This window comes from Podarcis tiliguerta, assembly GCF_965153285.1.
Source record: "Podarcis tiliguerta genome assembly, chromosome: 8".
Lineage (NCBI taxonomy): Eukaryota > Metazoa > Chordata > Lepidosauria > Squamata > Lacertidae > Podarcis > Podarcis tiliguerta.
Genome location: NC_139541.1, coordinates 39444504 through 39470439, shown reverse-complemented (window position 1 = coordinate 39470439; position 25936 = coordinate 39444504). Strand labels below are relative to the sequence as shown.

General features: G+C 47.4%; 1 protein-coding gene across 5 annotated transcripts in view; it reads left to right on the top strand.

The window, feature by feature from the left end:
• Positions 1 to 1051: 1051 nt before the first annotated feature.
• Positions 1052 to 25936, top strand: part of ZFPM1 (zinc finger protein, FOG family member 1) — a 109873-nt gene continuing 84988 nt past the window's right edge. For 3 of the 5 annotated variants that reach the window (XM_083456449.1, XM_083456452.1, XM_083456448.1), the window contains exon 1: positions 1052 to 1485. In XM_083456449.1, the coding sequence (XP_083312575.1) occupies positions 1446 to 1485 (40 nt within the window). In that variant the 5' untranslated portion in view covers positions 1052 to 1445. Of the gene's footprint in view, positions 1486 to 4194; positions 4214 to 21108; positions 21128 to 25936 lie in introns of those variants that run through there. The other 2 variants (XM_083456451.1, XM_083456450.1) reach the window with 2 other exon arrangements.

The following is a 25936-nucleotide window of genomic DNA, read 5'->3' as shown; positions in this document are numbered from 1 at the left end:
ATTTCAATGTGTCTGCTGTGGGAACAATTTAGTCTGGATACAAGGGGGGATAATTTGTTTTTGTCGCTTGCTTCAAAACTATAGTGTATTGTTTTACTCATTTGCAAATGCATAGAATTTAATCAATGGACTAAAGCATGATTAATCATGTAATGCACAGGTGGGCAACCTGACACCTCCCTGAAGCTGCCCCTTCCCTTCCATCCTATCAGTGTCCCTTCCTTCTTGCACATTTCCTCATTTTCCCTGGTTTTTAAAACTTGCCCCCCCCCCCACTTTCTGTGCAGATCTCTCTCTCTCTCTCTCTCTCTCTCTCTCTCTCACACACACACACACACACACACACACAAAATATTTCTTTGAGAGTAACTCATCAAACCTAGAGAGGCTCAATTCTGAGTTGACCTGTACAGGAAGGGGAATTCTCATCTCAGCTAACTGTAGAATAGCTGAAGTGGGATCCTCAGTTAATATGGAATTACTACTTGTTTGCTTTGACTGTATACCCACAGTCAGCATGTGACGCCAGAAAGAGGTTCCCCATTCTTGGACTAGGATTTATTTTTTTAATGATGAAAGGGTTATAGACTTGTTGGGGCGCCAGTGTGGTTTAGTGGTTAGACTGTCGGACTAGGTCATATCCCATCTGCCTACAAAGCTCAGCCACCATTTCTTAGCCTAGCTAGCCTACCTCACAGGGTTGATGTGAGAATAAAAGGCTTCGGGTGGGGAGAAAAACCATGGAAGCCAACTCTGATCTCCGCGGAGGAAAGGCAATATAGAATATAGACTAGAATGCGAGCAATGAATTAATCAGATGGGTTGAATCACCGCGGAAGCTATGCCATTCGGCTCCTCACCTCTCCCCAATCCCTAATTTACTCTCCGCGCGGCTGTAGCTCCGCCCACTCCCCCTCCTTGCATCCACCTTATCCGGTGGGCGTGGCTAGGAGCCGAGCGGCTGCCCTATGAGCGGCTGCGCCTGGGCCCTGCTCGCCCCGAGACCACGCCCCTTTGAAACGTTCGGCGGTTTTGATACATTTTCAGGTTCCATTGAGAAAAAAACAGACACGCGCGCAGAAGCCCCCGTAGAAATCTTGCAGAACGGGAGCCGGGAGGAGGAAGAAAGAGAGCGAGAGAGCGGCGCTGCGGGAAGGAAGCCGGAGCCCGCCGAGTGCCCGATCGTCAGCGGGGGGACGCCGTCGCTGGCGGCGGCGGGAAGCACCAGAAGACGACGCGGAGGAGAGCGACGGAGGCGCCACCGCCGGGCGAGCAGCCCTTCTCCTCCTCCTTCTCCTCCCGGCCAGCTCGCCCTGCTTGCCCGCCGCCCAGCCCTGGGAGCGCCGGGTGGGCATGAGAGCCGCGAGCCGGCCGCCCCCCGCCAACCTGCCTCTGCAGCCGCCGCCGCCGCCAGAGGAAGACGAAGCCGCCGCCGCCGCCCCGCGATGTCCAGGAGGAAGCAGAGCAAGCCCCGGCAGATCAAACGTGAGCAGCGCCGCCTCCCCGACAACTTTGCTGTCCGCCCGCTCCCCTCCCCCGTACACCCCATTCTTGGCCGCTTCCCTCCCGCCCGCTCGGAGTAACGCTAATCCCGCTAATTTCTTCGTTATTTGCTTTTCTGTGTCCTCTCTCCACCCCCCCCCCCCATGGCCAATGCATCTAAAGTTAGTGGTCGCGGTCCGTTCCTTCACCGCTCTCCCCCCTCCCGCCTTCCCAATTTCCAGATGTACTCAGAGTTGGTGCTTGGAGACTTCTTCCTCTCCCCCCCCCCCGCCAAACTCTGAAGGGTTCTCCTTCCCCGGAGGTTTTCTCCCTCCACCCTTCTTGTGTATTTCTGACTGGGAAATACGCCTGCCTTGCGGCGCGCTTAGACCCCCCCCCCGCCGCCCCCAATTATCCAGGAGTGACAAGGCGTGTGTCTGTGGGGCGGGGGGGGGGGGGCTTTCTGTCCCCGACCCTTTCGACGCGGGGCTAATTGCCAGGGACCGTCCTCTTTTCTGCACTTCCACGCTTCCACCACTTTGATCTTTGCCTTTTCCCGAAGGCTTCGGGTCAGTTTCACGTCCCACTTCCATGCAACTCCTGGATCGGGTCCTCCTCGCTCCATCCCCCTCCCAATAGCCTTCCTTGCTGGTTTAGGTTTTAGGTCAATCCTAAGAGTCTCCGGGCGGGAGGGGGGATTGCGCGATCCCATTCTAGTCCCTCCCCCGCTGCTCAACCGCCTGCCTTTTACTTGACCCTCGTGGGAACGAACTTGGCAGTCTGCGGGGGGGGGGGGGGAATGAGGCGTCATTTTGACAGCTGCCCTGTAGATGGAGGCGGGGGGCGGCGGCGGCGTTGTCGCTCCTTGTTTGTCCCCGGATAAGAGGAATTGCTACCACCCCACCCTCGCTAGCAATGCTTCTTATTTACACAATGACCATTCTTGGAAGCTCCCCCCAGCGCCTCCTCAGAAAGCGCCAGCCTGCAAGCCAGACGACCCGGTGAGGGTCTCTCTCGGGCTCCGTGGCGGCAGAAGTCCCCCCTTCTGGGGGTTGGCGGCGCGATGTCCTTTGCCCCCCGATCTTCCTGCTCCATCCCCGCCCCCTCCTCTCCTCCTTCCCTGGTGCGATCGCCAGGCCGATAGAGCCGCCCCTGATGAGAGCCGAGATAAAGGCTTTAAAATATTCCTTTCTGCAAGTCCCGTCCTGATAAGATCGCCCTGTCGGGATGGGCTGAAATTGCGATCTTATCTCGCGCTTGACTCACTCCCATCTCCTCTTGCATTAGGAAGCCTCATCTTGAGGGACTTTTGCAAATGTTCGCGGTGCGTGTTTTTAAAGGGGAGGGGGCTTGCGAGAGGGTCTTCCTTAGGAAATTTCTTGGAGGGGGGAGAAAGCTGAGGGGCTCAGACCCTGGTTAGGTTTTAACTATCTGTGCCTGGGACATTTGGTGCCTTAAAAACACCTGCCTCTGAGTGTCTGCAGAGTGCTTCTGGTACTCATCATTTATATCCTGATGAGCTTCTTGTCCCTGGAGGAGGAATAACAGAAAAAGGAAGTGAGAAGATTATATCTTCTGAACTAGGTGGGTGTAGACTTGTGAGTTTCACAGCACTCTTCATCAAGGAAAATGCATTCACATGTGCATCATTGAGGCATTGAGATTTGTATTTGTGGCCTTTGGAGGTGTGGACAGTTGAAGTGCATGCTGTGGACGTGATGCTCATTGAAGGAGGACCCTCTGTGTCCGATACAGAGAATTGTGTTGCTGGAAATCACTGGAAGTGAGGCCCCTGTGAGAATGTATCCATATGCGAGGTACAGGGGCAAGCTCACTGCTGATAATGGGTTCCCAACCAGGTGAAGAGTTATGTGAAAGTTGGAAGCTTGCATAGGCCATGGTTGGACCAATCATGGACGTTTTCCCTATTTTACATCTCCTACTTGGTCATTTATTAGTAACTTTTCCCTCATCTGGAGAAAAGGAAACAGTTTTGGTTTCACTTGACTATTTTTTTAAAAAGTAAAGTTTTTTTTAAGGTACATGTTACAAAATCCCAACTCGCCCCCACTTTTGTTTTCTCTTTTTTGCAGTTGTTATATATTGGAAATTAATAAAACTATTTTTTAAAAGGTACATTTTAATACTCTGCTAGGTTGTGGGAAGGGTCATCAAACCATAGAGATGTAGAGAGCTAGAAGGGACCCCTCAAAGGTCATCTGGTCCAAACCGTCTCAACACACACTGTCCCCCATCCAGTTTGAAACCATACTGGACCCTGCTTAGTTTTGCAAATGTGCCAGCAGTTTTTATTGCTGAACCACCAGGGGGTGCTTTCAAGGTTCCAGGTCCAATCCCTGGCACCCCCTGCCTGAAACCCAGGCGAGCTGCTGCCAGTCAGAGTAGACAGTACTGAGTGAATTGGATCAATGTTCTGCTTTCGGATGAAGCGCCTTCCTATGCCCCATTCCCACAAGTTCACTTTGTGATTCTTTCTCCTCCTTGCTCTTGTGCTGCTGGTTATCTTGTCCTCCCTGATGCTTCCGATCTGCATATCCATAACCCAATTATGTTTTGGTAATCCTTGATGATTTCCATATCCGGGAACATCAATGTTAGGCACCACCCTCTCTGCAAGTTTAACTCTCCTGGGCATTCATATTGGTGTCTCTGGATCAAGCAGTTCTCTTGAGGTTCTCAAACTGATCCGTCAAAGGTGGTCTGGATTCAGGTCAGCCATCTAGGAAAGTGATTGTTTGTTTTGGGGGGGGGCACGGGGGATTTTAATATCAACTACTGGAACATTCCCACTGGCAGGTTTGGCTGCTTTTTTCTGCTCCCTTCCTTCCTGAACAGATCTTAGCCGCTGATAAGGCAGAGAGAGAGATGTGTGTGTGGATAGGGAAGCAGGGCCCCATGTGATAATATTGCTTTATCTTCCCCTGGAAATAATTGCTATACTAAGCTGCATCTACCTGTTTGCCTGCCTGAGGTGATTCCTTTTACTGATAAGAACAAAGCAAACTTTTTTTTTTTTTTTTAGGGTGATAGTTACCCCTGCTCACACCCCTGCAATTTCCATTAAGTTTTCTGAATATCCAACTTCTTCCTTGCCTCACAACAACTTTTTTCCCCTTTAGCCACTCCCATTGTTTGTGGGGGTGGGACTTCCATGCCATCAGCTGCTTCATTATTTTGGATGCCTTCTATTTGGAGAAAAGCCATAGCTCAATGGGAGAGCATCTGCTTTGCACGCAGCAAGTCCCAGGTTTGCTCCCCTTCCCAGCATCTCCAGGTATAGGGATGAGAGAGACTAGTGCCTGAAACCCTGGAGAGCTGCTGGCAGTCAGTGTAGACTGTATTGATGGGGCAACACGTTCCTATACAATAATAAGTTTGTAACAATCTGGGATCCTGCTGGCTTGAAAAGTGGGTACTAAACCTCTTATACAAGGGGAATTGGGTCGATTTGACAGATTTCCACCCATCACAGTGGAAAACCAATGTGAGGAATTTCCCATGTGCTTAACTCGCCTCCCCTGCCCCCGTTCTTTAATTTCCCCAGGTTTCAGTCCAGGAACATATGAAACAATGAGTGCTTTTGGGCACATGCAGAGTGCATCTTTCCCTTGAAATATTTGGGATTAGGCATATGAGCTCCTAGTTAGAAGGAATGGGTTGCAGGTGGGATTATATCTGGAACGCTTGAAGAGAATGGGAGGGAGGCTAAGCCCCAGGGGTTTCTGTGATGATGTTTTTGGCATTCAGCTGTGCTGTGCGAAATGCTCCCAGATTCCCTCAAATGATCCCGTGACGTGCGTAATGTGTACACCAAGAGTGAAGTTCACGAGGGGGTTGAGGGGCTGGTCACGTTCGCCCATTTCTTTTTGTGTAAGTGGAGGATTTGTGGGTCTGTGTGAATTATCCGGTGTTGGGTGCGAACCTTTAAAACAAGAAGAAGGGAAACTTCTTAATGACAGGCAGGCTGGGGGACTGCAAGGAAGGCCAAGTGCTGCTTCAGTTGTGGGCTTAGGAAAGGCGCAAAGTGATCTGCCTGCTTCTTTTCTTTGGCCGAGGAAAGTGGCGTCATCCAGGACTGCAGGCCTCTTAGCCGCCCCCTGGCACATGCCTAGCAGAGATCCTGTGGCTTCCATCTTCCGGAAGATGCCGTTTGTTTGGGTGGTGTGTCTTCCTCTCCCCCCCCCCCTTTCTCCTTTCAACTTTCCACCCTGTTTTGTCTTGCCAGGAGTTGTTAGGTCTTTCTGAGCTGCTGTTGTGCATTAATTTCCAGCTCCTTTCTTGTCACCCCCGTGCGCTGTTCTCCGCTTAATAAGGAGCCAAAGGTGATCCGAAGATGGATTGGGATGTTTGCAGGGATGGGCAGCTCTGTGAATACATTAAGCTGACTTGCACTTGAAAGCTCCAGGCTGCTGCTGCTGCGGCTCCTCCTCCGGTTTCTTCAGAGATGCGAAGGGATGATAAAGTGGAGGATGTTGATGGGAGGCCAGATAGAGATGGCCAGAACTGATGAAGGGGTTGGAGATGGCAGATAGGCACCCTTTGTTGTCCCCACCCCACCCTCCGTTGGCATGAAAATGGCAGTCAGCAAGTACACAGGGCAGTGAAATACGTGGGTGTTTAGAAAAATTGTTCTTTTTGTTAGTTTGCTTTCTCTCAAGGGGGAGAAAAGTATGCATGAGTTAAGGCTCTTGTAACTGAGCTGCAGACCTTTTTCCCCCCCCCTTTTTCTTTAAGTAGATGTCAGATCATCTCTGCCTTCCTGATTCATATCTGCTGACTTGAGTTTGCTTCACTGCTTCTTGGCTCCATTTCTATTCTCAATCTCCCCCCCTCCCCCCAATGCCTGATGTGAAATGCAGATAAATTTGAAAGAAGGGGGGATCTACGAGGGGGAGGAAGCCTGGGAGATTGACAGAAAGTGATTAGATGAAGATGAGACGTTGGATTATATTTAACCAGCTAGTTGGTGTAAGTTATTATTACTATGATAATGAATTGCTTCTCAGGCCACAGATATGCTGCCGTTTGTTTGCATTTTTTAAATAGGAGAAATACTATACTAGTGGTTCCCAAACATTTTGGGGCCTCTACTCTATTAAAAACATTATTCAAAATAGCTGGATTCCATCTTCCTTCAGCACCAGGCAGCGTGGACAGTGGTCAGGGATGATGGGAGTTGTAGTCCAGCGACATCTGGAAGGCTGCAGGTTACCCAGCCCATGGTGCACTGGCTGGCTGAATACCAGTTTGCTGGGCGTCGCAGGTGGGCAGGGTGCTGCTGTACCACAGGCATGTTGTTGACCCCTCTGAGAACAGGATGCTGGACGGGTCACTGGCCTGATCCAGCAAGCTCATCTTCTGTTCTTAAGGAACTTCTAACTAGTGTTTGCTGAATGTCAAGAGGTACTATTCCGCCCCTTATTTTTCCTCTGAAAAATATTTCATAAGCTATTGTTCCGTTATTGAAATCTTGCAGTCTGATGAGCAGAATCCTTTTGGGAGAGATGTCATGGCTTTTGAGAGACAAGTCCCTCCAGCTGAGGGCTGGGAGGCTTGGCTGCTGCAATAATTAGGACTTGGTAGATCCCATTTCCTGGACCCTTTTTATTTTTTAATGCCATTTTTCTACCACGAAGGCCTTTTGAATAGTTCACTGTCTAAAGTTTAAACGTTTGTGAAGGGTTTGTTTAGAGCTCTTGCTTTGTATGCAGGAAGGCTCAGTGTCCAACGCCAGGAATCTCTGGTGAAATAGGATTCTTGTGGCAGACTCCCTACTAAAAAGGCCCCGACTGTGGCAAAGGATAATGTCACTGTGGCAGCAGCTTCTTTTCAGACCTGCTTTTGTACGTCATGTGTACATACAGTGATATACTTCCTGAATTATCCTGGGTTCATAGCATTTGGACAGCCTCCCCCAACTTAGTGCCCTCCAGACCTTTTGGAGAGTTTGGGCTTTCAACTGGCATTTGGTTGGCCACTGTGAGAACAGGGTGATTGATGGATTAGGTGGGTCTTGGGTCTGATCCAGCAGGGCTCCTGTTATGTTCTTACGACCACAACTTCCATCAGCCCTCACCATTGGCCATGCAGGCTGGGGTGGATTTAGGCTGTTAAAGATGCAGGGCTTTTCACTTGGCCCAGAACAAACTAGAGAAGATCAAAAGGAGCACCTGGGGGAGTTAACAGCCACATTCCAGACCAGCTTCTCACCTGTTTTCAGTGACAAGCCTTGTGTGTGTGGCACATGGCAATGCTCAGGTTGAGAGGCACCCAAAGCATGATAGATTGTACCTTTGTCAAAAAGGAAGTCCTCCATCGTACAGTGCATAATTAACTTAATAGGTTAGATACATCAAGAAGGCATTAAAAGGGATCAGACAAATTCATGGAGGAGGAAAGGAGCTGTTGATGGCTACTAGTCATGGCAGTATGGAACCTCCAGGTGCAAAGGTAGTCTATCTCTAAACACCAGCTGTGACCAGACATTTGTAGCTCAGTAGCAGAGCATCTCCATTGCATCAGATGGTCCCTGGTTCATTCCCTATCATGTTTAGGAGGGAGTGTAGTGCCCCCCCAAATGAAGTCCTGGAGAGCTTCCACCACTGTAGGTGATACTGTGCTTGATGGACCAATAGCCTGATTTGGTAGAAGGCAGCTCTCTTGTGGTCCTAGCTGCTGGAAAGGCTGTTCCTGTCATGCCCTGCTTCTCTGATTCCTGGAGGCTTCTGGTTGGCTCCTGTAGAAGCAGGATGCTTGATTCGATGCACTGTCAGATGGACCTAGCAGGGCTGTTCCTTATTTTCTTCTTCTTGAGAACAGGGCTGAGTCTCTAAAAGCCAGAGTATGATGTGAAGGCGCATGAGGCCACCACCTTGCTAAAACCTAGCACATCTGGATCAGTGTTAGGGTGGGTGACTGCTAAAGAACCAGATATATGCCACCACGATGGGAGGAAGTGAAAAGCCAGGCTGCATCCCGGAGCACTCTTCTCACACGGCAACGTGGTTCTTTGAGAGTGTGCATCCCGGTCGCACATCCCTGCCCCATATCTAGGTCAACCAACCTGTATAGCATTTGCATCACTCTCCTGTCTGTCTGGATGTTGGGTTCATCTGTCCTCATCTTATGCTGACTTTGGGCGGTCCATTTCCAGAGCCAAACCTGATGATGAGAGTAAAGGAGAAAATAGAGCTAAGTGTCAGGTGTCATCAGCATAGTAGCCCCCTGAATGACCTTGCGTAGCAGCAGCAGCATGCGGCTGTTGAAAAGCATGGGAGACAGGATGTGACTCTTCAAAACTCTGTAGGACAGTTTGCACCAGGAACAGGGGAAGCATCCCAGTATTGCCGCCTTCTGAGGTAGGAGCAGAACCTTGGCCAAGCATAGGCTCCCATCCTGTCCTAAACTGCAGAAGGATACTATGCTGTTGGTTATTAAAAAGCCACCCGGGAGAATCAATAGTGCCACAGTGTTTCTCCTGGTCGAGGTCATCTACCAAAGCAAGAAAGGCAGTTAGTGCCCCATAGCCTGATGGAAGTAGACCCAGGTAAACAGTTTCCTCCCAAAGTGTTTGAAGACGATGATAACATCCTAAGACCCGTCTGCTGGGGGCCCATCTAGTCCAGCATCCCTTGCTGACAGTGGCCAACTTGATGCTGTAATGAGAAGTCCAATTGTGATTCCCTGCAAACTGGTATTCAGAGGCATTTCGAATCCTCTTTTAAGGCTTTCTAAGTTGGTAGCCACCACTATGTCCCATGGCAGCTAATTCCATATTTTAACAAAGTGATGGGTGAAGTCCTCTTTGTCTGTCCTGAGTCTCCCACCACCCAACTTTATTGGCTCTGGTATTGTTAGGAGAGAGGGAGGAAAACTTGTCTCTGTTGGATCCACTTTTTAAAAAACACAAAGCGCGTAATTCTACAGAACTCTATTTGCCTTCTCGCCTTTTACTTGCACCCCCCCTTCCCCAAGCAACAAAGTTGTGGTGCCTTTCCAACCGCTTTGGCCACGAATGAAGCCGGTAAAAGACAAGGCAACTTTGACCCCAGCTAGCTGCTGGATGCTCTTCCCCCTGCCCCGGTTCAGCCAGCGGTGGCAAGCGCCCTGTGGAGGTTTGGCACGTAATTGCTTTCACTATTAAGGGTTTTCAGAGAGCAGCCTTAAGCGCAGCGTCTCTCTCTTTCATTCCTCTTCCTTTTTGGCTGGAGCGTAGATGCTGCGTTGAGTTAAGGCAGTAAAAGCTTGATTGTAACTGGGAGCTGATGGTGACTCCGATAAGGGGATCAGAACATCCAGCTATCAGGCCATGCCGGGGCTTTAATTTTTAAACCCACTTTTCTGTGTTCTCCTGGGCTTTTGCCCTGGCAATCGACTAGCTAGTTGTTGTTTTTTTTAGTCCCCCCCCCCCCGCCAAGGTTGCTGCAAGTCAATCAGATAACTGCAACCGTAACTATAAAGACTATTTTAATACCTTCGTCCACCCTTCATCCTTCATTTTTGTTTTCTGCTCCTCCCATCAGGTTTTTCTTCTCTTTTATGACAAACCTACATAGCAACCTCAAGGTGCACCCTGGCACCAGTTGTTTTGTTTCTCTCTCTCTCCTTCTCTTTTGTTCTGCTGTTTGATAGTTGTGGACAGCTGATAATAAAATAAAAAAGAGAGAAGAAGTCAGGGAGCTGATCCCTAGCCGAGATAGCTGGTTACATTTATTAACTTCAAACACGGGCGTGTGGGCACACACAGAAAATGATCAAACCTCTTGGCAGCTGTGTATATGCGTTTCTGCAAGCAGTTACAGTCCTGGGCTCTTTAGATTGAAGGGAATGATAAAAGCCTGCAGATTGATCTGGTTGCGATTGGGTGGTTGTGCACATTTAATGTTTTTTAAACAAAAACAAAAACACGCACTCGCGCACACACACACCTCTCCAAACAAAGCAAAAACTCTCTTGTGGGAGCACGGGGGCAGAAATTGTCTGCAAAGTTTTGTAGGAGCATTTCTCGCCTCCCCACCCCGTTCCCCGAAACCCTCCCCCCTTTCCGTTTTTTGCTTTCTGCTGAAGCAGATCTGAGCTGCTGATAAGCAAGGGACTCGATCTCTCCTCTGATAAAGATTGCCAAGTAAGATAAAGGTTTCCTTATCTCTACCAAACAGACGGCAGCAGGATTCGCCTACTACAATAACAGACCCTGGAAAGGGGAGGCAGGAGGGCTCCAACGATTTGTTCCATTGCAAATGTGATTAATGCAGGCATTTTAATTATCTGATTGAGATGGGGAGGGGGGAGAGGTTGGGCCCTTCCCCACACTCTTGCTGTAGCGCGCACGCATATATATATATATATATATATATATGTAATATAATGTGTCCCTTTTCTTTTCTTTTTAGACTTGATTTCTCTTCTGGGTCTGTTTATCAGCCCCAGATGTTGCTTCGTTCGAAGTAAGCTTTTAGATCCTTATCTTCCATTCTGCTAAGTGTAGCAAATATGTCTTTTTAATAAACTCGAAAGGCGAGTCTTAAATGCTTGTGGATAGTCCCTGAGCTGTGGTGCGGTGGTGTCACTTAGCTGGCAGTTAGGTGACTCCTGTCCTGGGTCTGACCTCTCTGCTCCAATGCTTTAGACTGAGTGGCTCTTGCACCCCTACTTGGCTGCCTTGCTGGTAAAGGGAAGTTGGGCAAGTCAGCCTCAAGGAACCTTGGGCAGTTTAGGAGATGGAATATCCCAGATTCTACTACCTAAACACACCACATGGTATAGGATGCTTGTTGAAGCTATTTGCATAGTGTCCCCCCCCCCCCCAATTAACAGACTCTTAAAGCAAACATACTTTTTGGAGGCTACTGCTCTTGCTGAGCACAGAGCATTTAAGGACATGGGAAGCTGCGACATTTTATTTATTTATATGTTATTTATTAAATTTCTGCTTCAAGGATCACAGGGTGCTTTACAACACAAAAATACATAACATAGTAACAAACAAAAACAATACCCCCCACCCCCCGCAGTGTAAAAGGCCACAGATAGTTTAATTAGCCATAGGCCTAGGAAAAGAGGAATGTTTTTGCCTGCTGCCTAAAGATATGCAATGAAGGCGCCTGGCAAGCTTCCCTGAGGAGAGCATTCCACAAGCTCGGAGCCACAGCAGAAAAGGCCCGTTCTTGTGTTGCTGCCCTGCACCTCTTGCCAAATTCTGCACCTGCTAAAGTTTCCAAAACTGTCTTCAGAGCCAGCCCCATGTTTAACACATTGCAGTCATCTAACCTTGAGGCTGATGGAGCATAGACAACAGAAGTTAGGCTGACCCTGTCCAGATAGGGGCACAGCTGGGCGACTGGCACTGCACTATGGAGCGCTTCCCACATGCCCAAAGGGGGTCTATCTTACATGTACCCCTGTGCAGCTGCCTTTTACTGGATCCGCCCCTTGGTCTTCCTAGTGGCTGGCAGAGGCTCTCCAGTCTTTCCTGATCCTTTTTACTTGGAGATATCCGAGACTGAAATTGGGACTACCTGCCTGCAGAGCATGTACACAGTCCCTGAGCTGAGTCTCATATGGGCCCTGCCAGCTCCTGAATGTCTTGTTGGTATGAATGTAACTACTTATTTATTTGATTCCTATTTGATTTATTCTGTCCTGTATATATATGTCTACTCCAACATTAAGCCCTATTTGACTTCATTGGAGCTATTGGGCAGCAGTCGTATTGATTAGAACACTGTTCATTGATTTAAAAAGATCCTGCCAAGGAGTGTGTGTGCACATGTATAATTTTTAATGAAAATAGTTTTTTCAAGCTGCAGGCAGGAAGCACCTTCATTCCAATAGGCATTCCAAATTTCCCTTCTGCTTTCAAGATGATGCTTGCTATGAAGCATAAGTGCATGGTCTAAAAACAAAGGGCGGTTTGTGTGTTAGAAGAATTGTTTTATGCTGGTGCACATTTGATGAACCATTTGACTAAATACCAGCTTATATTCCTTTATTAAGGTGACAGCACTAATTAAGAGGGAGGTCCTGAGATTTTGGGGTAGGGGAGGAGCGAGCCTTGCTGTAGTTGAGGAAACATCCCACTTCTGGCAGATATTGGAGGAGGAATTTGGTTCAGTTTGTATTTAAAGGCGAACCAACATAATTCACACTTTCCAAAACAACCTATAAATCGAGATGCGGCCCTCCTTTGAAATTCATACTCCTACAAATTTTGTAGCAGCCAAGAAATACAAATGGAAATGCATACACTGTGATAAAGTGTGCATTAAAAATGCACATATCACACACAAAAATGCAATCTGTTTGGAGAAATTAGGAACGTTTGCATATAAAAAGTGCGTGTTAGGAGAAATTCACACCAAAATGCAAATGAAATACCATGAGGACTTACTGGTAAACAAATCTAAAATTCATGTAGAATTATGGAGAAGACTGAAAAAATGAGAAACCGAAAGAAGCCAAAATTGAAATTCTGGCCCAACTCTACCAGTGGGGCCATCCAGAAGTTGTTGGACTGTGATTCCCAGCTTCCCTGATCACAGAACTGGTGGTTCTGGGGGCTGCTGGGAGGTGCAGTTCAACAGCACCCAAGGGGCAACGGATTCTCAGTCATAGTGTCAGGTGGCACAGTGGGTCAGTGTTTCTGGCTGCCCACCCAGGGAGATTCCTGCATTGCACCAGCAGCCCCTCAGGGTCCCTTCCAGCTGTATAATTCTATGTATGACTTCTATGACAGATTTCAGCCGAAGAAAATGGGGAAAGGGCTGGTTACTGCAGCAATTTTTGCTTAGCTTTGTGGTGCACGGGGGGGGGACCCCAAATATGTTGTGTTTTCAGTTCTTACGGTTTCTAGAGCTTTCCTTCTCTCCCCATCCAGCCTCTCTGCCATGTGCTTGCCAGTTCCAGATTGGCATTTGTTGTGTTGATGCAAATCTGATGTGAGTCTTTGCTTTTGGTATAAGTGTCAGCTCCTGCCACAGACAGGCCTCACGGTCCTGTTTGCTCAGAGGGAGTTTGTGCATTTGTGACCAGGAATGGGAAGTTTGGAGGAATAAATTAAGAATCAGTTTGTGAGCATGCTGGTTTCCCCAGATGCTTCGTCCTTCAAGGCCTGACCCTTAATTTTAGAAGTATGAGAGTGGCTTTAGCTGGCCTCATGGTCAAGATGGGACACTTGGTGAGCCCACATGCCCCTGAAGTTTAGCCGACTCTGACCAGGGATCAAGAATTTAGTGTGGCCGGCCCTGTCCTGTGGAACTCCTTGCTAGTAGAAGTTCAGCAGGAGTCATCCCTGTTGTCTGTCCGATGTCTTCTAAGCACCGTATCATTCAGACGGGCCATTCAAACCTGAGATTATTTGCCAACTAGCTTTACGGATGTCTTTGACCCTTTAAATGGTTTTAACTGTAGGGTGGTGGTTGTTGTTTCAGATTGTATACATCCTTGAAATATTTTATGTGAAAGTGTGGCTTATAAATCTGTAAATAAATAAATAAATGCATACTCTGCATTCATGGAACACCCTTCTTTAATACTACTGCATGATTTCTGAATTCACCTCTGCTGTTACTCTCACACTCAGTTTGGGGCTACCTTTTGAATCCTCCATGTGGTCCTAAAGACCAGTTTACCTTCAAAATGGCTTTGTCTGTGATTTACCTTATTTTTCGCTCTGTAGGACGCACCTTGTTTTAGAGGGGAAAACAAGAAAAAAAATTCTCCCCCTCTCTTCGCAGCGCCCCTTCAGCGAAACAGCAGGAGAAATGGAGCCCCTTCCATTTCTCCTCCCGCTTAGCTGAAGGGACGCTGCGCCTTAGCTGAAGGGGCACCTACCCTTCAGCAAAAGGAACCCGAAGCCTCCGGAGCGAAGCGGGAGCTCCAGATGCACTTTGGAGGCTTCAGGCGGCTATCTTTGAAGCCTGGAGACTGAGAGGGGTCGGTGCGCACCAACCCCTCTCGCTCTCCAGGCTTGAGCGAAAGCAACGCGAAGCCTCCGGAGCACGAAGCCAATGAGCCTGCATTCACTCCATAAGACGCACACACATTTCCCTTTAATTTTTGGAGGGGGAAATGTGCGTCTTATAGAGCGAAAAATACGGTATGCTGGCAATGTTTCTGAGTTCCTTGGTCATGAATGCCATAGCTCTAGAGAAAGTAAGCAGGGTGGTGTTTTTCTTCACTTACTCTTTAAAGGCTGCAGTAGTCAGTCTGGCATCTTTTTTTAGCTTTAAATTCCCCCTTTGCTCCTCGCTTGCTGCCTGTCACAGGCAGTTTGAGCATTTTCATCGTGTGATCACGCATGTCCCCCCAGTGGCCTATGGCTTGGAACCTTTTATTTGCTTAGGTTAGTTATCTTTCACAACAATGTGAACTTTTAGACTTTCAAGTTGCATGATACTAGTCCTCAAAAAAGAAAAAAAGGAAGGAGGGAGGGAGGGAAGAAAGGAAGCTACTTTTTCTCAACTAGGGGAGAGAAGGGCCGTAACTCAGAGGTTAGAGTTCTGCGCTCAGATGGACCCAACGGTCTGAGTTGGTACAAGGCAGCTTCTGACGCTTCCACCTCTTCTTCTTCTTCTTTGTGAGCATGGAGTCAGAGGGAGGCTGTGGGCATCCTCTGTTGCTGCATAATCTGGCTTTGGCAATGCCTGCCTGGTAGCAGAACCCGTTCTGCAGAATTCCAAGCACATGCCCACTGGCAGCTTCGCGGCGCATAAGAGCATTGCAGGGATGGCTCCAAAGTTAATGCTGCTGGTTCCTGATTTGGCTACAACAATACAGATAGGTACAGTTTCCTGGATATCTTTCCTGGGGCCCAGAAAGATGCACGCTTGAGTTTCCATTTTTAAACATGTGGGAGGGTCTATTTTATATTTTTAAAAGTGACTTTAAGGATGTACAGAATCCTGGCTGTGCCCTCAATTTTTTTTGCATTGTCAGCAGGAGGAGACCCCTGCCTGGCATCTTTTTTTTGCCCATTCCTAATTTTCCTCCACTGCCATCCCTCAAGATCTTGGCAGGATTATTTCTCTCCCATCTCCTGTTAGCACATGTTGCATATTTCCAAGCAGTAGGGATAGGAGAATGGCTTGGGGATGGGTGGAGGGTAACCTGCTGTTTTAAGTAGGAAAAAAGATTCTCTTTCCTAAACTCAGGAATGGTGGTTTAGTGTCATCTGCCTTGGATAATTTGGTATGAGCCCTCCCCTCCCTTCTCAAAATGTATGAATACTGTAGGTCATTAAGCAGCTACTCTTCCATTCATTTGCTCCTAATAAGCAGGGATGCTATTATGGTGTGGCCCAGGAGGACCCTCCCTCTTTTCTTATTTTATTTTTTTATTATCTCATTTTACTTTTCTTAGCAGGCAACTTTCCTTCTGCCAGCCAGCCGAAACTTGAATCGGCACATATAAATTAGCATGTGCTAATTTTGTGGCTACGCACAAAGTCTTTCAAGGCTCTAGCAAGGCCCTTGCTAATAAATCAAGTGTGAGTGATTTACTAGCTACAGCTGTCCAGCTGTTCACTCAGAAACAGTCATTGGTCCTTTTAAAAACACATTTTATTTTATTTTTTTAAAAGCAAGCCAGATTCTACACCCTGCCTATTGGGAATCCTGCTCAAATCTGCCTCCCTCTCTCTCCTCCAGCTTCTAAATTTTTGCTTGATAGCATCAAAATGCTTTCAAGTTTACATACCGCTATAGGGCCCAGTAAATTGCTTTTAAATATGAAATTGGGGGTTTTGGGGCAGTGCAGCCTCTGCCAGGTGATAATTTATGCCCTTACTAGTGTGTCCAGAGACTACAATCCACAGTACAAAATCTGGATGCCCCAGAAACTGTACAAAGAAGCGTCGACTCTCTCTTGTTTGGTAAGAGAGCAGCCTTCCTTTCTCTGAGTCAGCGGCCACCTAGGGAGTAAAAGATTCCTCCAAGGCATATTGCAAGCTGTCCAGGTGAGATGCAAAGGACTTGGGAAACAGCAAGGAGGGAGAAGTTCTGATGGTGCAGAGATGGCAATTAGATTCTTAACTTGCCTTTTCCAGAGGGGAGGTTTAGGGTGTTGATAGTTTGATCCTCCTCAGTGCATCGGTGATAAAGAGGGCCAGTTATTTATACTGGTGGGGTATCTGGGGAAGTCAGCCTGGTTTTTGGGAGCCCCCAGAAGCTGCGTGGTACTGTGTTTCTCTGCATGGCACTGTAACTTGACCAGATTCTAAGAATTGCATGGATGGGTCCAGCAGGCCAATGTTGCAACGAGAGCCTTGCGTAATGTACCGCAACCTCCAACTTGGTTTGTTGATATTTGGGTTCATGAATGGACCTTTTGTATCAGTTTCCTTTTCCAGAGTGTGAGCATGAGCTTCTGTTGGAAGCTATGCGCCCAGAAGGTTCCAGTTAATCATGCTCGACAGCCGTTTTGCAATTTTAAAACCAGACATTGTATCCACAAGTGTTTCTTAATTGGGGCTTATTTTGACAATCAGAAGTAGCAGGTAAAATCCTGCTGTGTTCTACTCATGATAGACCCCAACAGCATTAATGGGCTAAGTGGGCCTAAGTTAGTCCTGGCTATTAATGCCAGTGGGTCTACACTGAGTAAAACTTAGCTGGATGCCACCCAATTACATGAGCATCAAAGCAGACGTCAGCATTCCAAGGGAACCCTGCCAGGGAAATTTCACATTGTAGATTAACCTGCAGATTTTGTAATGGAGATTGATCACATCTCTGATCTGTGGGAGTCAATTTTAGGATTACAGCATTATGCTACAAGCAAAGTGTTCCAGGTAGTTCACACGGCGTGCTGCAAAGTTCAGGACAGCACCACATTTAACTTAATCCCAGACTGTAGCAGGGTTGCACGCTAGTTTCTCAAAACTGGCATCTGATCACTCAAGCCAAAAACTATATTCCAGTAACATTATCAGGGCAGGTATTAAGCTACATCTTAGCAGCATCTGATCATCCTACTGTATGTGTGTGATTTTTGACATTAATTCTGTATAATCTTAAGTCCTGTCTTTAAGGATAACATTAACTTTTTCCTTCCTGGGTGGAACTGAGAAAATGAAGCCAAGGTGTGGGGGAGAATAAATCTCTGTATTGGAATGAAGTAGAGAACTTGTGAAGGGTGAAACTGGGTATAAAATAGGAGGGGGTTCTCTCCCCCCCCCCCTCTGTATGTGTGTACAGTTTCAAAGCTCCCAGTCTTTTATTATGTGATCCGTTGCTTTTAAAAATGCATCCGTTTGTTTTTAACAACTGGTTTTCTTGGCTAGTTCACCTAGGCCAGGGGTCACCAACTTTTTTTGGAGAAGTGGACAGATTTTGAAATTTGAGAGTGTGCTGGAGGTGCCAGTCATGGAAAAGCTGCTGGGAGGGGCGGGGGCATAAGAGCACCAGAAGGGCCAGCCCAAAGCATTTAGGCACCGAAGGCAAACCACAAAATGGCACACAGACACACCTGCCTGCCTGCCAGGGAAGAAGGGGTGAGTGACAATCTACATCAGGAACGGGGGGGATAAAGACCTGCATTGGAAATGGGTGGGTGGGTAATCAAATCAACCTTAACCGATGGTTGAAGTGGGAATCAAAGGCTGTCGGAGGGTGGGGGAAAGGCCCCCCCGAATCACAGTGGGGGGGTGTGTGTGTGCAGAGCTGAGGAGACCCCAGAGGACAGCCCCTGCCATTTCCTCTCTGGAGGTGGCAGCAGTGTTCAAAATTAGCCAAGCACATTTTGCGCCAAGTGAAGATGCCTGGGCACCTGGGCACCATCTGTAGGTGCATGCCTGCAGTTCATTGGATCTGGACTGTTTTCACACACTAATACCGCCCCATCCCCACACTAATACCGCCCCATTATATTTTATCTGCACAGAACCTGGGTGCTTTTTTTCTGTGCAGGAGTGGTGAATAGCATTATAGTTAATTGTTGTAGCTTGTCTTCACTTACCCCCACCTCCCCACTACTGCCCACTACTGCTCACAGTTGTGAAGAACATTCTTGAGTTATGAATGGTCCATGTCACCATTAAGAGAAAGAGATAGGAATAGGGCAATATATATATGGACTGTCCCTGGATCAAGTGGCTTTTCTTCAAGTTCTTGAGGTTGTCATCTGAACTAGCCAGATATTTAACCGATAGGCAACCACAGTTATTTGAAAATAACAATACTTTAGAGCCGTCTTGCCCACAAATGGCTACTAGGCATTCCGTTTTGGCAACTGCAGCCTTGGTTTAAGGAGCCATTTGGCATCTAGCTTCTACACCTGAGTTTCTAATACTGGGTGGGGGGAGACCGGCAGCACCTCCTATTCACCAAGAGGCTGCCGTAGAACCGGCATGAGGGGCTGCCAAGGAGGTGGTGGATCTGGCCCCCAAGGAGCCCACCACAGTTGTCGCTGCCCCCATAGTAGCAGCAGTGGACAATGCGTTCCTTGGAGGCTGGACTTGCTGCCCTTATTGATCCAGCCACCTGAGGCAGTCACCTCACCTTGTCTCATAAGTAGGCTGGCCCTGGGCACCAGGTTGGCTAAGGCTAATGCCGATCATGGCAGATGGCCATCCAACCTCTGTTTAAAAAACCTCCAAGGAAGGAGAGTCCACCACCTCTCGTGGGAGTCTGTGCCACTGCTGAACAGCTCTTACCGTCAGAAAGTTTCCCCGACTGTTTAGTCGGAATCTCCTTTCCTGCAACTTGAAGCCCTTGGCTTGAGTCCTACCCTCCAGAGCAGGAGAAAACAAGCATGCCCCCTCCTCCATGTAACAGCCCTGAAGATATTTGAAGATGGCTATCATATCTCCTCCTCTCAGTCTCCTCTTCTCCAGACTAAACATCCCCAGCTCCTTCAAGTGCTCTTCATAAGGTTTAGTTTCCAGACCCTTGATCATCTTGGTTGCCCTCCTCTGCACACATTCCACCTTGTCAACATCCTTCTTAAATTGTGGTGCCCAGAACTGGACACAATATTCCAGGTGCAGTCTGACCAAGGCAGAATAGAGTGGTGCTATTTCTTCCCTTGATCTGGACACTATACTTCTGTTGATGCAGCCTAGAATAGCATTAGCTTTTTTTTTGCTGCTGCATCACACTGTTGACTCATGTTAAGCTTGTGGTCCACCAAGACCCCTAGATCCTTTTCACAGGTACTGCTAGTAAACCCAGTGTCCCCTATCCTATATCTGTGCGTGTGGTTCTTCCTGCCTAAGTGCAGAACCTTACATTTGTCCCTATTGAAATTCATTTTGTTAGCTTGCGCTCAGTTCTTCAGTTTGTCATTTTGAATTCTGATTCTGTCTTCTGTGGCATTAGCTTCCCCTCCCAGTTTGGTGTCCTCTGCAAATTTGATGAGCATCCCTTCAATTCCTTCATCCAAGTAATTTATAAATACATTAAACAACAACAGGCCCAGGACAGATCCCTGTGGCACCCCACTTAACACTTTTTTCCAGGATAACGAGGAACCATTAATGAGTACTCTTTGGATTTGGTCAGTCAGTCAGCTGCAAATCCACCAGTCAGCTGCAAATCCACCTAACAGTTGCCTCGTTCAACCCACATTTTACCAGCTTCCTTGATCCACCAAGTTTGTAATTCCATCAAAAAAAGAGAAAAGAAATCAGATTGGTCTGGCATGACTTATTTTTGAGAAACCTATGCTGGGTCTTAGTAATCACAGCATCCTTTTCTAAATGCTCACAGACCGACTGTTGAATGATCTGTTCTGGGACCTTCCCTGGTATCGATGTCAAGCTCACCTGTCAGTAGTTACCTGGGTCTTGCCCGTCTGCCTCTTCTTTACTAAAGCCCTTCAGCCTTGGAAAGCCTTCCAGGTTTCCTTGGAAAACATCCTTGGAAAGCCTTCCCTCTGCACACTTGAGGGTGTGGGAGATGTGGGAATGCCAACTTTTGCCTTTTATCAGGGGATAGTTTCTCTGGGCAGAACAGAACGAATTCTGCTTGAGTACCGCTATCCTCAACTCTGGCTGTGCTGCCTTTCTAAGGAAGGAGTAACTGCCTTTGACTTGCTTCGGCCAAAGAAGATTCCTCATTGTTCTACAGCAATGTTTTGTTGTTGTTTTTTGAAAGGATGAAACACTGACAGGAATGTAACTGTTGACCTTGGGCTGGAATAGGGTTAAGGAATGAGTGCTTCTGAGTCATTTCAGATAAGGGCCTTCCACTGCCTTCCCCCCCCCTCCTCTCCTCCAAAATATCTGTTATCTCTTCTCTTCTCACATCAACATGCTTTGGTGACATCTCTCATTTGCCAGCAGAGAAAGGAAATGCTTTTTTCTCTAATTCGTTAATCTCCTGTTTTTATAATCTCTCTGAATATTGCCCTGTCTCTTGGTTGTTATGAATGCAAACACATTTACTCTCCCCACACAACTCGCCAAGTCTGAAAATTAGCTCTTAATTCACACAAGCATCTACAGCTGTCACTTGATGACTGGCGGCTAAATGTGTGAACAGGCTCTGCTGAGAAGCCCTGTGGTTTGTGAAAGTTCTGTCTGTCCAGAGCAGGAGTTGTTATTCTGTGGCCCTCCGGACTCCTCTGACCATTGACCTTGCTGGCTGAGGTTGATTGCTGGAGTCCAACAACGTCTGTAGTGCCGCAGGTTAGTTAACCCTGGAGTAGAGCCTAGAATGGCAATAGCCTTGAGCTAAAGTGGAAGTATACAACATTCCAACTGGGCAACCAATTTTGTGTTCTGTCAGTGGTAGCCCATTTGTATGGTGCAGTCGTCCGTTGATGTTGTAGTCAACACACGGTTGGCATATGTGTAATCACAAAAGTGATTCCAAGCTTCATGAGAAACGGTTTAAGTACTTAGGAACTAGCCCTTCAGGAACTGAGCTAAGTATTTAAATTTGTGCATGTTGATGTCAGACTTTTATGAAATGCCCACCACCAGCAAAACACACACAAAAGAACTGCAGCTTTTAACTCCTTAGATGGACTGCTTAAAAAAACACACAACTTCTTTATTGCTGAAAAAGACATCCCTGGTTAACACTTTTTAAAGAACTATTTTTAACCTTGGACTTGCTGCCCACGGACTTCTTTCTTGGTATCTTGGAAGAGGCATTCTACTCTCTCTCACCAGGTGGGAAGCCTCTTCTGAAATGGCACCTGTTGAAACATTTACCATCTGCATGTAGGAAGAAATGAAGTGTGTTTTTCTCTCTTGGTTTAGTTACATGCAGACTTCGGCAGAATCAATTGATTAATTAACCAATTAAACTAATTTGATAATGAAACAGATCTTTAATCCGGAGATTACAAACGAAGAAGAGGAGGAGGAAGAGTAAATCTTGTGGTGCCTCAAAGGCTTATAATGTGTTGTGGCATAAGCTTTTGTGGACTGGAGCCCAGATCGCTCTGCATGATGGCAGCCATTGGACTTGTATGGAAATAGAATATACTAACTTGGCTAAAGGGTTCAGTTGTGTTTCTTAGCCTGGCATTGCTGCAAACTGGCAAATAGCGAAAGAGCAATTTGAAGGGTGACAGATGTACATCCAGTTGGCATCCCAGTTGTTGCTGGGGTCCAGTTTCATTCAGCCCCAGGAGCATGTCAGGGATGATCTAAGTGCACCTGTCATGTGAGAGCCAGGGTGGTGAGAATGTTGGACTGGGTCCTGGGAGACCAGGATTCAAATCCCTGCTTGGCCATGGAGCTCACTGGGTGACCTTGGGCCAGTCACTGCCTCTCAACCTAACCTACCACACAGGGTTGTTGTGGGGATTCAGTGAGGAGCAGAACCATGTATGCTGCCTTCAGCTCCTTGGAGGAAAGGGTGGGATATAAATGCAATAAAGAATAGTCTCTCCCTGCACTAGACCCCACTCCTGTGTGTCATGCGATAGCCAATGAACTCCAAGTCACAGTAATAGCTCAGTGGTACAACCTCTGACATCTCTTGGGTCATAGGGCTGAGGAAAATCGGGAGACATGGAAAGCCATTTGCGTAAATGGAGCATAGGGAACCTGTGGCCCTCCGGTTGTCGTTGGACTACAGCTCCCATCATCCCTGGCCTTGGTGTCTGGGGCTGACTGGAGTTTGAGTCCCATGATATCTAGAAGGCCACTGGTGGACCAATGGTGTAGTCCATTATAATGTAGCTTCCTGTAGAAGCTGCAGCTCACATGTAGACTAGCCAGCAGAGGAAGGTCTGCTTAGCCAGACTAGCCAAGGGGGAAATGGCTGGTTCTCTTCTTCCTCCCCCAGCCCCTCAATATTTCCCTGATTTGGCCAACAAGGAGACCGGTTACAGCCTGACTTCCCAAGAGCCTGGTGTTCCAAATCACAGTTCTCAGCTTAGGGGCTGGAGTGAGTTTGGGGAGAAATGCAGCCTTCGCAGGTAGTTCCAGTTGTACATCCCTTGTGATCGGGGGATAGCATTTGTCTGTCTTTCCCTCCAATTTCATTGGCTTCTTTCCTGCACACCCCAAGTTCATGTCCTTTCCCGTGGTGCCAAAAGGAACGCTTTCTTAGTGGCCAAAAGGGTGTGTTGAGTCTGCATGCGTGTGTTAAATTGGCAGCAACCCTTCCAACTGACAATCTTTGGTAACAGGCAAGGTAAATAAGTTTCTTAAAACTGATATCGCTGGCTGTTGTGCCACGTATTAGCTTTTCCTGTGATCGTTAAATTTATCCGCTGATTTGCATGATGTTTGCTGCCTTTTTCCCTTCCCCCCATGTTCTTCATTATGGGCAAAACGGCTTCTCTGACTTCAGTGGCAATAACTTTATTCCATGTCCTCATCTGATCACACTTTTAGCGACTTGACAGGTGGCTTTTTTGACCCACACATTTCTTTGCAAGGGCGGAAGATTCAAATGGGATTGTCCAGATGCCCTGGTCACTATATAGGAGGGGTACAGAATCTCAGGTCTGGCTTGGGTGGGGAGCACATGTGGCCCTCCAGGCCTTTCTATCTGGCCCTAGAACTTAATTCATAGTTGCAATGAATGGATGCCAGTTGAATGCACTGAAACTGCCATCCCTGCCCAAATTCAATTTTTTAAGCTTTTTTGGTGGAATCATAGAATTGTAGGTTTGGGACAGACCAATGCAGGAATCACAGCTAAATGCAATACTAAATACAAGTATAATAAGGATGCTAAATTAGATAACTATCTAGAGCATCAAAAAAGTTTCTGATGGAAATTACTCTAATTTTCCAATTCAAGGAAAATCTTCCGATTCAAAATATCCCTGAAATCCCACATCACTGATTGTAACAACTGTGTTAGTTTTCAAGGAGACACAGGACTCTGTAATTGTGTGCGGGTGTTTGTATGTTTTCTATTTGCTTGTCTTTTTATTTGAACTCTCTGATGTTATTTTTAGAAACTGTTTAAATTGTCATTGCAATCCGCCTTGAGAACTCACCTGGTTAAAAGGCACCCCGGTGGTGTCAGGCGCTGTACATCACGATGATTTGATAACAGCACCAGTTTGAAGAACTCTGCAGCTGATGCTCTGCTGGGATTGTGGGAACACACAGAGAGAAGGGCTGCAGCTCAGGGGCAGAGCGTCTGCTTTGCATGCAGAATGTCCCAGGTTCAATCCCTGCCATCTTCAGGTAGGACTGGGAATGTCCCCTGTTTGAAACCCCAGAGTGCCGCTGCCAGTCAGTGTAGACAGTATTGAGATAGATGGACTCAGTGGTTTGACTTGATACAGACTAGCTTCCCAGCTTGGTATAAAGTTGCTCCACCCACTTTTGCAAAGGCCACGCCCATTTTTTTGCATTTGACATGCAGCCCCTGGAAGGTTGTCCACAAGGGAATGTGGCCCTTGGATTGCAAGGTTCCCCACCTTGCACCTTTCAGGAATGTGGGACATCTAAGTAGACATGCATACGTTTTCTCTGCCAACAAGTGGGGTGTTTGAACAGAAGAGACCAAAGGTGCTGGGGTCTTCAGCATCGGGTTGTGTGTGTGTGTAGTGACTGACAATCCCCAAATGGCTCTCTGCTTCCACAGGAGTCAGTGTGGGTTGCTGTTTCCCCCTCTGTTGAGGGGCTCCTGTCGCAACTCTGCCATGGATGATGGCTCCTTTTGTCAATGCTGTCAACAGAGGACAAAATGAGTGGGCCCCAGAGACAGCACATTTCTCCCCCTCCCCCCATCTCTTATCCTGGAAGTCTGCAAAGGCTGAGATGTGTCATTTTGGCCTGGAGGGGAAGGGAGGGTCTTTTGCGGGGAGCAAAAAAGAATAATTTTCCAGATGTCTTTGCAGAATTGCTGCAAGAAATTCTTACAGTGTTCAAATCTGCATTTGTTGCACTGTTTGGTAAGATTCTCCTCCTCCTCCTGATGATGATGATGATGATAAAGTCCATTAATGACCTTTTGGGGTTCATTGCTTTCACATCCAATTTTTTTTTTAAGAACTGTAACTGTGTTGCACAGCTGCTCCTGTGTTTGGCACAGCCACCAAATGTGTAGAGCAGGATCTATTCAAGGTTGGATATGGGTTTTTAAAAATTATTTTATGGAAGTTGTAGTCCAAAACAGAAGGAGGGCACTAGGTTGGCCAAGACTAATCTAGATAGAGATACTTGGGTTTGGGACCAGCTCTTGCAAAACAGTGACTTGCCACATGCACACAACTAAGCAAGTGATTGTTTGACAACTCTGCTGTACTCCAGCTCTTTCTGTAAGTTTTGGGTTAATACAGGGAATCTGCTTCTTACTGGAGCATTTCCTATTTTTTCTTCTTCTTAAATTAAATTTGCATCTTGCCCTTCCTCCCGCAATGGCACCTGGCAATTAATGGGGAAAATCCAACCTAGGAAGCATGATGGACTTAGCGGAGAGTTTCCTACAATCCAGGGTTCTTGGCTTAACCACCTGGGATGCATAGGCCAGGGACTGCCCACTCTAGCTTCCATCATCCCCAGCTATGGTTGCCAGAGAATCCTAGACCCTGAGTTTTCAGAGTCTAGACCTGAGACCTGGGAGAGGCTCCTGATGGTGTCATGGGGCGGCCCCCAGTGACATCACAGGGACAGGCCTTGGAGACAGGTTAATTAGAAGAGGGTAGCAGAGGAAGGCAGACCTCCCCACACCCGAGTGTCTGCGCTATAATTTGCAGCCAGCTCCTGCCTAGCTGAAGCTTGTAAGCTGCATGTACAGTCTTAATATTTATTATTTTAAGCAACAGTTGCATGCCCTCCACTAGCTACTTGGAGGGGACTAGGCAAACCTGGAGTCTTAAAGTCAGACCTGACTTGGGGGGCAGGGGGGCTGATGGGAGTTGGAGTCCAGGAACAACTGGAAAGCACCACTTTGGCTATCTCTAGCAGTAGGACCTTTCTGGAAATTAAGCTTCTAACAGGCCTCTGAGATCTGGGGTGCTGTGTGCTGGTTGTGTGAGATGTTTGGGTGGGTATTGGAAGCAGCCACGTGTG